The 14,297-nt window shown below is 35.1% G+C and overlaps 1 protein-coding gene across 1 annotated transcript; it reads right to left on the reverse strand.

Moving 5' to 3' along the window:
- Positions 1-8,225: 8,225 nt before the first annotated feature.
- Positions 8,226-9,289, reverse strand: LOC100959568 (olfactory receptor 4K5). Its single transcript, XM_003797294.2, has one exon. It carries the CDS (start codon positions 9,268-9,270, stop codon positions 8,299-8,301), a length of 972 nt encoding a protein of 323 aa, XP_003797342.1. The 5' UTR covers positions 9,271-9,289; the 3' UTR covers positions 8,226-8,298.
- Positions 9,290-14,297: the final 5,008 nt, after the last annotated feature.

Below are 14,297 nucleotides of genomic sequence, written 5' to 3' on the forward strand. Positions count from 1 at the left end.
AACAAAGATAGAAAGGTAAAAATATGAAGACATCCTGTATTCAGGGACCTGAGGGGTGAGTGAGCTGGCTAGCGGAGATGGCATGCTAAGAGGCAAGAAAAGTTAAGTTGGAAATGGTAGGTCAACAGCAAATTATGGATTTAATAATTCTTAAATGCTAGGCCAAATGAACTAGATTCATGGCCTTGAAATTGAGAATCATAATGTGCTTGGTAGTGTTTTGAGAAATTTAACAAATGCAATTTTCTGTATCATGGAATATTGACACTGAAAGTGTTTCTGAAGGTCACAAACACTTTCTTTCATCCTCTTAGCAATAGTTAATCAAAGTTTACTTTTTGTCAGATAAATAACAATCAATTATGCATAAACCGATTACTACCAATTACTACTCATTGTCTTCTGAGTATGCTTTTTATTCTATACATGCCTGACACATAGGAACTTGTCAAAATCTCTAACACCATTCATAAATGGTCTTTTTGGAAATATTTCATGCAATTATGTGTCACATATATAATTTAACACGTAATAGATTCTAAAAAGAGAATAAGTTTAGCATGTAAATTGCTTCTTAAAGCATTTTTTCGACATTTTGCTTAATATACGTGGCCACTTTGTCCCAGAAGAAAGATTCTTCCTGAAGCGATTCAGAAAACATTTTTAACTTTAGCTCTGTGTATCCAATAGTGCATGATAGATATTTATTTTACTGATTGAAGTTCTGTGCCCTGTATTTTTCAGTGGTTTGTTAGAACCCAGTAATTTAGATATGACTAAAATAATGAATATTTAACATTTTAAAGGTAAAAATCATATGTGACCATAAACCAATTTAAAAATATTTACACAGTTTGTTAGCTTTCCTTACATAATTTTAAACTGGAAGTTGAAGAACTAAATCCCTTCAAGTACTTCCATTTTTATCATTTGGTTATGATATCCAGTTTTAAGAATAATTCAAAAACATAAATTACTCAAGAATATAAGGAGATCACTAAGCCATGAGTAGAACTTAGTACAAGTTTCCATCATGGAAGTATCATTACCATGTTGAAGATTTAGACAATTCTGGAGTATTTAATCATGAGGTTACAGAGGAAGAGGCAAACAAACATTGGAGAGGAAAGATATTCCTATTTCTAAAACAAAAAATTCCAAGATAGCTAAATTTATGAATTTATAAGATAAAATTTGACCCCATGAAGGACTGCTTTATACAATTCAATCCACTGTGGAAAGCTTAATAATATTGTGGCATTTTAATAGGATAACAATGTAATTTCATAGGATAACTCAGAACTACATGAGCTATTAAGCCCAGATGTGACTGAGTTTAGAATATAGAAGTGAATTATCTCTAAGGCTAGTTTCATCTCTAAAATTCTAAGTTCAGAGACAGTTATGTTATGGCAACACATGGAGTTTTCAAATATTACTCAGAATTCCTAGGACAATCAACATAGAATGAAGAAGTGTCTCTGTTAATGAATCACTCACTTTGTCATTGCCACCATACCTCAGAGATAGAAGCCCTTTCAGATCCCAAAACACTAAGAGAATTTCTCCATTCTTGGTGTAAGATCAAGCTGGATATGTAAGAGTTGATATTACATTGATATGCATCTCTAAAATGTGTCAATAGAACTCTGGAGTCATAGTCATGAATAATTTTTCTGGTCCTTATTTTAACCTATAATTTTTGATTCCCTGTAAACCTAGAAGCAAGAATAAATAAAAGTCACTTTATTGACTACTGCTGTACTTTGGATAGTTAATCCCCTGCTCCTTCAAAAAAAATTTTGATAATAAATAAATATTTGCTAAAAGAATGGCAAAATAAATATCCCTCTTAATAGACAGCATAAAAGGGACAGAGGAGAGACAGATAATGGTTGTAGTATACTTTCTTTCCTTTATTTGTCAAATTCTGATCCTATTCCAATAAGAATTCCCAAAACCAGTGCAGTGGAAAAATCATACCGACAGAAGGGTAGAGAAGATAAATTTGCCTCTTGCATATGGAATTCCTAATTTGGCTGAGACAACAATAACTTCCCCTTTGCTATCTTCTGATTGCAGATTTTGCATCTCTGGGCTAATTTACCAATTATTTCTTTAGTCAAATACTATGTCCACATGTCATGTTTAATACTTACATTTTTAAAAATTTCTTTCAATTCTTTATTTTCTCTAAATGTAATGTCTCCCAGTTTGTTTCCAAGCTTCCTGCTTTCTGCTATGAGTCTTCATACTGAAAATATTTTTAATATAATTTTGACTTGGTGCATTGTAACCTGGTTCCCTGTACACTCTGTGCAGAAGCAAGTGTCCCAGGTACTGCTCTGAGGTGGGGTGGTGAGGGCTCTGCTCCTTCTGCTCTCAACCACATAATTATATCATAAAGTAATGCAATATAAAGGCTTTTGTTCTTATTCCAGGAAGTTGATTTCATTGGTGAAGCAAAAAAAAAAAAAAAAAATCACCCTTTGGAGATCTGAGGTCACCCTTCAGTGGGAACAATTATATTTTATAAAATGATTTTTCCAGAAATGGAAAAAGTGCTTTGTTTAATTAATTTGGTTTTTGTTTTGTTTAGTTTTAAAAACTGGTGGATACATGTGAAAGCAAAAGATTACTTGGTTTTAACTAACTGTCAACAAGGTAATATTGGAGTACTATCTTTCTTTTAAAGAAACAATCACACGATCTTACAGATGATCACCCATGCTTAGGTTTCTTCTAGTCGCAAGGAATCCACTACTTCACAAAGCAGTTTAATTGACTGTTAGAGTGCTCAGCTAGTTCTACCATCTGTAGTTTAAAGAATAAATCTATTCCCATGTTAAGACATTTTTTTTCACATATTTGAAGGTGTTCTCATTTATCCCATAAAACAAATCTTCAATTTCCCCCCAAACATATCAATAGTTCTTTTAATATAATTTGTCTAAGTTTCTAGATCTCTAATAGTTCTGATACAAGTTTGAAATGACCATTATTTTTTCCCCTTTTTATTATTTTCTTTTAAGAAAAAGAGTGTTCAGTCACCCAGGTAGAACTGCCATGGCATGATCATGGTTTAGTCCTGCTTGAATTGGCAGGTCCTTTCAAGTATGATATCAAAGAAGCCATAGATATATGGATATGTAACAGATAGGATTGATTGACTTGCTAAATTATCACTTCTACATTTGGCATACCAAAGAGAAAATATAATCAACACTAAATAAAAATGGAAAACTGGAAAATACATGTAACACATATGACCAACAAAAGACTATTTCCTTATAAATCAAAACACTATGAAAAAGAAAAATAAAGAAATACCATAACCAAATAGAAACATAAATGTATACAGGGTAGTTAAAAGGAACAGGAATGTTCTACCACTCCATGACAAGATCTTTTTTACCTAACATATTGGAAAACCTTCAATATAATTTGGGAGGAACAGAGAAATCATTTTTCATTGTAAATGAGAGTTTAATTAGAAATATACATTCATGTATTGTTGAATATATTTAAAGCAGAAACAACCAATTCAAAAGACATAAAATAAAAATTAAAAATAAAAATACCTTTCTTTATTTAGACATATGTAAAATAAATAAAAAAGAGAAATTTTTAAAAAGCTATTGTCAGTTAAGTTGGCAAAGATGGCCAAGTAAAGTGATGCATTGGGGATACATGCACCACCATGATGAACATATCATTAACATATAACCGAAGTCACAGAAGATGAGAGAACAAAGCTAAAGTAATAAAGAGACCCAAAGTGAAAAGTTTTCAAAACTTAATACACATCTAACTAAAGAATCAAGAGGTTACTAGCAGAAAAAATACAAGATTATTGTAAAGCTAGGATTGCTTGGGGGGGGGGGGGGGAAGCACAAAATTCATAAGTGGATCAATGGGGAAAGGGTCCAATCTCCTATTCCTTGTTTTCTGGATTTGAGTATGTCAACTGCTGGTAACAAAACTACAAATTAACTCTTGGTTCAATGGTTATCTAACATTCTGGAGTTCATCATTTCAACAAAGTTGGGTGTAATCTCAATGATAGCCTCTTACTTGGGCCTATTAAAGAGGCTACTTCAGTGTTCTCCTTGGCTGAATGCTTCCCCAAAAAGTAGATCCCGCAATCATGTTCCTGTTGTCACACCTTTTCCACTGTAAATACTTTTTTCTATAACTCCAGAAACAATCTATCTCTGAATCAAATACTCTGTAAGCCCTAGTATAGTGGTTTTGGAGAGGGACTTCAGGAACCATAAACTGAGGATTTAGCCTTATTTACTTGTAGCTAGTCATTCATTTGTGGACTTACCCTCTAAGCACAACTTTTCACCCCAAGCATTTCAGAGACTAAAATGACATAGTATTTGCATATAATCTAAACACATGCTCCCATATACTTTAAATCATCTTTTATCCAAACCTTTCTTCCTCTGCCAATGTTAGGGATGGAACCTCTGATTCCATTTCTTTTCTTTTCTTTTTTATTAAGTCATTCATACATATATCATAAATATGTTTATGCCATTATGGGATTCAATGTGTTGATTATTTGTACAAATTGGAATGCTTATATCCTACTAAACAACATAGTCTTTACCTCATTTATCCCAATACAGGATTAAGATATTTATGCTCTACACCTGATAGATCCAACTTGTACTTGCAATATGCTCCATAGGTGTGATCCCCCTACCAACCCTTCCTCTATCGACCCACTCTCATCCATTTCCACCCCCACCCATTCCCCCCTCCCTCCCATTCCCTCTTCATCCTAGGCTATAGTTGTGTTTCATTTTCCACATGCATGTGTGTGTGATTCCATTTCTTAATGATTAATTACCATTATATTTTAGAGATTATGTTAAAATTAAAGTTTAACATTAATTCAGTATTATAGATAGTATATACATTTCCATAGTAAAGATCATTCTGTAATGTCATCTTATTCAAAGTAAAAACAGCTATCTCATAATAAAATGCACAAATGAGCAAAATTAAAATTATTTGTATAATTTTATTATTTTCCCTATAATTTTATTAATTTTACATAAAAATCCTAAAAACAAAAATATTTAAAAATGATTATACTTGATTCATATGAATAAAATAAAATTCTGAAGTAATAAATACACTGTATATACAACTTTATGTGAAGGCGTTGATGCTGTTTCTTAAAAAGGAGAGTTGTAATCCCCATACTTTTAAAAGAATCAATAAGATGAAACCTATTGATCATGGTAACTTGTCTTTTTGATGTTCAGCCGACTTTGGTTTGCTACATTTTGTTGAGGATATTAGTCTTTCATTTTGTTGTTGTATTCTTTACTGGTTTTGGTATCAAGGTGATACTGGCTTTGTAGAATAAATTAGGGAGGATTCCCTCCTTCTCAATGTTATGGAATAATTTCTGTAGGATAGGTATCAATTCTTTCTTGCAGGTATATTAGAATTCATCTGTGAATCTATTTGATTTGTAACATTGTTTTGGGACTTTTTAACTACTATTTAAATCTCGCTCTTTATTGGTCTCTTCAGGATTTTTATTTCTTCCTCATTCAAGCTAAGAATGTTGTATGATTTCAAGAATTTATCGATTTCCTCTAGGTTTTCTGGTGTATGTGTATAGACATTTTGTAGTATTTATTTATAAATACTTATAGATTTATTATAAGTAAAGAAGTTATTTGTTATTTGGAAAATACTTTGTGTTTCTTTGATATCAGTTGTAATCCTTTTTTCATTTATGATTGAGCTTATTTGAGTTCTCTCTCTTCTATTTCTGGTTAATCTGGCTAGTTGTTTATCAATTTTATCTTTTCAAAGAACCAACTTTTTGTTTCATTGCTCCTTTGGTTTTTTCCCCCTAATTCCTTGAGATGAGACATTACATTGTATTTGTGATCTTTGTGTCTTTTTGATATAAGCATTTAAGGTGGTAAACTTTCTCTTTGGCATTGCTTTTACTATGTCCCATAGATTATGAAAGCTTGTGTCCCTTTTGTCATTCAGCATTCAACATAAACAAGTCATTAAATGTGATTAATCACATTCAGTAGCAATCTGATCATCTCAACAGATACATATAAAGTATTTGACAAAATTCAGTACTCCTTCATAATAAAACTAGGCATAGAAGGAGCATAACTAAATAATAAAAGTCATATATGACAAATTCATAGCCAATATACTGAATGGGGAAATGCTGAAAGTATTCCCCCTAAGTGGAACAAGACAAGATGCCCACTGTCACCACTTTTATTCAACATAGTCTTGTGAGTCCTAGTCAGAGCAAACAGGCAAGAGAAATAAATGAAAACATCCAAATTTGAAAAGAGGGAGTCAAACCATTCCTGTTTGTAGATGATATGATGCTGTATCTAGAAAAGTCTGAAGATTTGAGGAGAAAGTCCAAGATGGCAGTTTAGAGGAACTTCATCAGGCATTCTTGGTAAGGTTGGGGAGAGGAGCATTTAGCCACCTGCATCTGGACCATCCTGCCCAGAAACAACATTGCAGAAGCACAGAATGACAGAGTAGGATATCACAAGTGAAAAAGATAGAAGAGAGGAAAGCCTGCACAGAAAGCAGGTACAAGGGAGCACAGCCACTCAAGGACAGAGCCAACACATGGAATCCCTGGGGGATTAAATCCTCTGGTGAATCTCCTTTATCCCCTACATACCTCTGTGAGGGTAGACTGGGGACTGGCCCAAATTCCAGGTGGGTCTATTACTCTGGGTAGAGGGTGTGATACGAAGCAAATAGAAGACTGACAGGACTGTTGGGGACAGAAAAGCTGGCCCTTCGGTGGAGGGCCAGGGAAAGTGCCAACTGCCCATGGCTTCTTTTAGATGAAGCAGGTGGCCAGCAGCTAGGTGCCCACCAGAGCAGTGCATGGGCAAGTCTAAGTTTGGAATTTTGTCAGTGGGAAAACTTGGCTGCTGAATGCCCCATTGCCCTATTTCAGTGAGTCAGAGTAGAGTGAAGATCACTGAGGCATTGAGTCACTCACACCCATGGGAACTCAGGTTGGTGCAGCTTCCCAGGGGCCTACCATGTGGCCAGCTTTGTTTCTCCCTCCTAAGCTTGGGCAAACAGCTTTGGGCTTATCCAACAAGGCAAAGAGCCAGATTGAAGAGGCTGGAAGTGTCTTTGTGATTTGTTTTTTCTAATCTTAATAGTGGAGTGCCATCTGGTCTTGTTGCTAATTCTTTTCCTAATACAGGAGCACCACTTTATGTTCTTCCTAATTTCTGTTTCTAAATTTTCCTAGACTGTAGCAGCCCGTATAGCCTATGGGTAGGAGGAGTGAGTTATAGGAAATACCTGTATGGAACACCTTGGTGAAAAGGCATGGAGAGAGATTTAGTTCTCCTAACAAGCATGAGAGCTTGCGAGATGAGAGCATTGGTGATTTGGCAGTCTCTATACCTGTGGTGTTGAGAGGCACGAGATCAGCCTTTTATTAGGCTGGAGGAGAAGGCAGTCAAAAAGTATGTGCATTCTATTACGGACCTGCTTGCTCTGACTCTGTCTCCTCTTCTGCCTACAGAACGCCAGCACGGCATCTCTCTGCTGAAGATTACCAAGCTCTGCTAAAGACTAAGATCTATCTGTTCTAAGAAAACTGCTTTACTCTCTCTAAGACACACACACACACTCTCTCTCCAGCTAAAGTAGATAGCCCTCAGGCACCTAAGAGAATCTGTTCCTGAGCAAGGTAGCTTAGCGGTCCATGTCTGGAACCTACCTAAGCCAGGCCCAAGACCTGGCCAGTCCCCAGGTCCTGACAAGTGGTGTCAGAAGCAGATCCTGACACAAGACAACCAAGTTCATAGTAGTTGCAATTAAATTTTTTTTCATTTTTCCTTTCATTATCTCTTGTAGAGCACTAAAAAGGATTATCAAAGATATATAGATATCTTCTTTCTTTTCTTTTTGGTTTTTCTTTAATTTTTACCTCTTTCTTATTATTTTTCTTTCCCTCTTATACATGCATGCTCTTCTTTCTTTTTTCCCTTCCTTTTTTTCCATACACCAAAGGGCAATTTTAACCTTAAAGCACAGAGACACAGTAGATCAAAGGGACAGATTCATTCCAGAGATGCAAGGCTGGTTCAGTATATAATAATTCAAAAACATAATTCACCACATAAACAGAAATAAAACCAAAGACCACATGATCCTCATTACTTTGGCCACAGTTGAGATGCACCACCAGAGTACACTGAAAATATAGGCTGGGTGTTGATATGAGAAATTTTCAGGATTATTATCTTAATAAAGGGAATTCCTCACTACAGGTGAAATTTCAGAGGTTCTCTTTGGCTTCAGATAATGGGACACAATTTTCCTTATGGCTGCCTTCATATCTCTGTTTCTTAGTGTATAAATAATGGGATTTAGTATGGGGGTAAAAATGGTATAAAATATGGCAAGAACTTTGTCCACAGGATAGGTGGTAAAGGGCCATACATAAATTAAGATGCAAGGTCCAAAGAATAATATTACTACCATGATATGGGCAGACAGTGTAGAAAATGCCTTAGCCATTGCAGCTGAAGATTTGAACCAGACTGTAATGAGAATAACGATGTAAGAGCTGACCAAGACAGAGAAAGTGCTTAGGGAAAGAATTCCGCTATTGACAACAATTAGTATTTCAATGTTGTAGGAGTCTAGGCAGGCAAGTTTGGTCACTCGAGGAAGGTCACAAAAAAAGCTGTCTACCACATTAGGTCCACAAAAAGGCAAGTTCACAGTGAATGATAACTGGCTCAATGTATGCACCAAGCCCACAGTCCAGGAAATTACGACCAAGGCAGTGCAGGTCTTTCGGCTCATTATCATCACATAGCGAAGGGGTTTGCATATGGCTACATATCTGTCATAGGCCATGGAGACAAGGAGCACCATCTCTCCTCCAGTGAAAAGGTGAATGAAGAAAATTTGAGCTATGCAGCCACCAAAGGATATGGTCTTCTGTTCATGCAGAAAATCAGCAATCATCTTAGGGGTAGCAAAGGAAGCCTGACAGATGTCAACAAAGGAAAGGTTTCCTAGGAGGAAGTACATGGAGGAGTGCAGGCTGGCATCAGAAGTCACTGCGATGATAATGAGAAGATTTCCCAGGACAATGGCCACATACAACACAGAGAAGAAAACAAAAAGGAGAAGCTGGAGGTTCTGAGAACTAGAGAGTCCCAGCAATACAAACTCTGAGACCACTGAAGAATTGACCTTATCCATGGGTCCAGGTGGCAGACTTGTTCTGCAACAACCCTAAAGGAGAAGAATTAGGAAAGGATCAGAATTATAAACTGAGAAGCCTCTTAACATGAAGGATTCTGAGATAGTAAAGGAGGATAGTAGGAAGTAGCTTAGGAGAATATCTAAATAATGCTTAATACTTTGATCAGCATCATTAGAACCTCTTGATTTGTGGGGTAGACTTTAGCTATTACAGGGTAGTAAACAAGCTCATCCATGAGTGACTTATGATAACAAGACTAGAGGAGTGACTTAAAGTCCAGTTCCACAGGTTCTGTAGGTTGCCAAAACAATTTAGATTGATTAGTCTCGTGGTCATTTTCCATCATTAATTACAATGAATCTTTAAGTACAACATTCTTTTTAACACTCCAAGAGATAGTCATGACTTGATGTTTATTGTGTGATGCAAAGTCATACTGATTAACTCTGAGCTAAATGTTTTTTTCTGAATTTTAATTCCACATATTAAAAATGTTAGGAACTTTAAAAATACCTTCTTTACAGGTTTTAAAGTTTAAGCATGATAATTCATAACATTCTACTATCAAAGTTGTTATGTTATAATAGAGGACCTATCAGCAAAAATTTAACTTACTGCTGCTGTGGGAATCATAAACAATTTAGACGATTTCTACTAAGGAGATACTATTAAATACATATTATCCAAGTCTATAGTTTCAACTCAATTTGTCAATTATTTATGCAAATAATTTCTTAAATTTATAAGTTATGTGAATTATTATTTTTGCTTGATTATTCAAGAGAAGTATCTAAATTTTCCATTTTCTATACTTATCAAAATTAGATTTTATTCCACTTGTGTTCTCCCTGCTGAAAGTTCTCCAGGACCTTCTCAAAACATCCTTATAACTAATGAAGTGATAGAGAAGTTGTTTTAGGATTTTTTTTCTTTTCCATAGATAGGTAAAAAACGATTACCTCTTAAAATTGTCAGAATAATCCTAATAATTAGTTTAAAATTCCACCTTATATATTTTTTCCCTGTAAAGATATACCCCTGCTATATAAATTTGGTAAACTTAAGCTGGAAAAAATTTTGAGAAGCCCTCTTTCAGGAAACTGCCTTAGTTCTGACAATTAATTGCTGATCACAGTCATAATAAGGGACCTATGAGAGTGAAATGATTCTAGTCTCATGTAAGAGCACAAACATATTCTAATACCTATTTATTTTCTACAAGAAATCAAAGTCTTTCCTATTTCTAGGATACAGATCTACCTTCTCATTTACATGGATGTAATTCACACTGGAAACTCCTCTAGTAAAGAATCATTTCATGCACTCTTATTGGAAGAATGTTTTGAGAGACATTTTACTGGTCCACATTTTGGATATACATTATATACATTATTATGAACTCTGGCACTAACGCAAAAAATTAAGGTAATGCCTAAAATTGTATGAAACATTGGCAATGATGAATAAGTGTTTATAGTATATAAGAGAGCAATAATTGAAGGGATTCTGAAATAGAATGTAAATTATTTTGTCAGCTTATCCCATGCATGACTTCTTTCATTTGATTTTTCATTTCTAAAATAAAGGTGTTCTTGCTTGAGTTCATAGATTTATCGTGTCAAATGATTACCTAATGAAAAATGCTTATTTTATAAATGCAATGTAAGTAAACTAAAAAATGAGGCAGATTTCTACTGAATTATAAATAATAATTTTGAAAATTGGAAAAGAATCTACCATGTATACACTATATCAAGAAATCTTTCCAAAAGTCTGTGCAGAAGGCATTATTATCCCTAAACTGTGGAAGCAGAAAACAAGGGTTGATAGGTTTAGTAATTTCTAATCAGAAAGTTAGTAAATATCACAAAATCTTAGTGGGAATTTGAAATCAGGTGATAAAAATTTAATACTTAACATTTATTTACTAAGTGCCAGCAAAGTCTCAGAAACTCTTCTAAGCACTTTACATGTAATTGACTGTTCTCATAACACTGTATGGTAAACACACTTATTAATTCTATATTAACAATTAGAAATCAGAGTTACAGAGATAGTAAATAACTTTCCTAAAGTTACACAGCTAAAATGGCATTGAATTAGCATTTGAACTCTGGCCATCCCTCCAGTGCTAGCATTCATTAATACTATACTGTCTGATAGCTGAATGATATGAAACCCATGCCATCTACACTATGCTACAGTTGGAAAGTCCCTCAGTATATGCTATTTGTTGTAATCTGTCCACCTACTTGGAGGTGTTGATTCTTCAGTTAAGCCAGAGTTCTACAGCTGACACTTGAGGTTGAATAATTCTTTTCTGAGAAGGATTATCCCGTGACTGTAGGGCGTTCAGAGCATCCTTGACATTATCCACTAGATACAAGTTGTGCTTTCCTTCTTGTCCTAACAACCAAAACTCTCTCCAGGCATTACTAAATTTCTAGCTGAGGGGGTACAAAATCATTGAGAACCACTGAGTTAAGCCATCCTTAGCCTGCATTTTTAATCTCTCCTTGTTTTATTGAAACTTTTCATCTATTGACAACTGCTCACATTGACTCATCAGAGAAATAAGCAAAAAAGAACTCTCCTAAACTTTTCCACCATCTTTAGTTAGTTTTGTTGGGGTTTTTTCCTTTTAATTTTTCCTCTTTTTTTAAAAGAAATTTCTTATAGTATTGTCTACCTTTCCCCCCTCCAATTCTTTTCCACTACTAGCACCTTTAACATGCTTAACTATGCATTTTGCTACCCCAGCCAGGGAAACTACTTTATCAAGTGTCTTCAAAGACCTGGTAATGATAACTGATTTTGTTATACTCTTAAGCAAAACCTCCTGGTTTTCTTCCCAGAATTTTTAATATTAGCTTCCTCCCTCCATGCTATTGCTCTTTAGAAGTAGATTCTCCTAAAGTTCTAGCCTCTAGGTTCATATTTTTTTTCTTGACCCTCTGCACTTCTTGTACTCTTCTTTCTCTCTTCATAATGACTTTGTGTCATTATTAATCTCCCTTTCCTTCTCTCTCCCTCTCTAAGCTCTCCTCTTCCTTAGATATTCCATTCACCTCTATGGCATCAATCATCAGTGTGATGGCCTCTAATTCTGCAGAATAATTTCTCATCACACTCCAGGATTCCATATTGCTTCCAACAGATTTGTGGACATGAATATTAAGTAGCCGTCTCAAACCTTATCTTCAATTTCTCTCATTATCTCTGGTCTTTTTTCTTTTAACTGTTCTGAATCATATAACTGCAAAGAAAAAAATCTGTTTTCCTAGAGCTCACTTTCTGGCTTGTAACATCTCATTATTTCTTAGTCAAACAATAAATAAATAAATAAAAGGTATAAAATCCTCAGCATGACAGACAGGAATATATGATCTGCTTTTAGATTATTTAATAAACTGGTAAATGCTTCCTATTTACTTTTTCATGCCCTTTAGAGATTATCTATTTCAACACAAAAGTGATCTCCTCTGAAAGCCTTCTGAGAGGCTCCAGGTGAAATTTCTATTTCCTCATGCTGCTGCAGTTCTATGCCTTGCTTATGAATCATATACTCTTCCAAGGTGAAAAGAATTCTTATAATTTTACACTGGCTTGGCATATACTTTGAATATAAATTTAACTTTGTCATACAAGAAGCAGGGCTTAGTTACTCTCAACAGAGGTTCCATTTCTGTATCATACCCAAATGGTTCATACTGGCAACCATAGGTATGACCTTGGAGGACTCTCTCCCACCTAGCAGACTGGACTCCTCACTTTCCTGACACTTTCTTTGAATGAATCATTCAGGCATTTGCAAGTGAGTTTAAGTGACCCACACCCTGTTGCCTTCTGTACACTGCCCGCAGCAATGCCTTCTTGCTCTCTGCCTGTCTCTTCATTCCTGCCTCACATGCCCCAGAGACTAAGGATTGATTTTTTGACTCATTGTACTCTCCCTGCTCAGGATATGTAACTAAAAATCTTTGAACACTCTTCCTATTGCAGTGGTGTATTAAATGTGTGCCATCCATCTGAACAACCACAAGCTACCCTTGGTTGGGTCTTTCTCTGGAACACTGGAAAGAACTAAAAGGTGGGGCTGCCAGGGCCATGGTGATGATTGGCACAGGTCAGACAAGAGCTACAAGGGTTTCTGCCAGCATGAAATTCTCTGTGGAAGGAACCCCCTGGCTGTGGTGGAATAACTAGGCATTTGGCCTTTCTGATAAAAGGAGTATCCCATGAAAGGCACACTGGAAAAACCCATGTTCATTTCTCATTAGGGCAGAGTTGTTAGCTACTCTAGAACAGGAACTGCAATTAGCTGAGGGCTTTCAAGACACAAGAGTTTTTGTGTACATATCATTTTCCTACCACATTGAAGCTTCTTGAATCCTCATGCTTCTTACATATCACTCACAGGATTTGTATAGAGATGGGCATAGAGTAAATTCTTTGTAAATGTGCTTGTTTTTGTTAATTGAAATATATTTAACCTCATATTTGTCATTCACTTGGTGTTTCTACCTTCTTATCTTCCTGTGAATGGAATCCTTTCCTGTGAATGGCCTCCAACTTGGCAAACCATAAACTACCTATATAATCTCCATCTGTACATAGAATAAAAATATTTCATCTCATAGGTAATGCAATGTCATACTTAAGTCATTAAAACTAGAGCCAATAATCAACCCACAAATGCAAAGGGAATAAAATAATAAGTTTGAAATGCAGCATAGAGAAAATAGTTTATTGAATTGAAAGTAAACAAAATTTTGGTTACTAAAGTTTTTAATGTGTTAAAAATAATGAGATAATTTAAAAAGGAAAAACTTTCACTCTACTTCTATAGAGTTAAATTAATTCTGTCATGTTTACTTTAAGTGAAAAGTAAAATAAATTATTGATTATGCTAGAGCTACAAACCTACAACCAACCAAATTTGGGCATTCAACATTCCCATGATTTTTTCTCAATAGTCTTACTCTAAAAAGAAATGTGTAGACTTGGTTTGCATGTCTATTTG

This window comes from Otolemur garnettii, unplaced genomic scaffold (assembly GCF_000181295.1).
Source record: "Otolemur garnettii isolate 467f Iridium unplaced genomic scaffold, OtoGar3 scaffold00114, whole genome shotgun sequence".
NCBI lineage: Eukaryota > Metazoa > Chordata > Mammalia > Primates > Galagidae > Otolemur > Otolemur garnettii.

What these genes read in the sequence shown, in the direction of transcription:
- LOC100959568 (XM_003797294.2), bottom strand. Translation starts at nt 9,270, where the DNA reads ATGGATAAGGTCAATTCTTCAGTGGTCTCAGAGTTTGTATTGCTGGGA.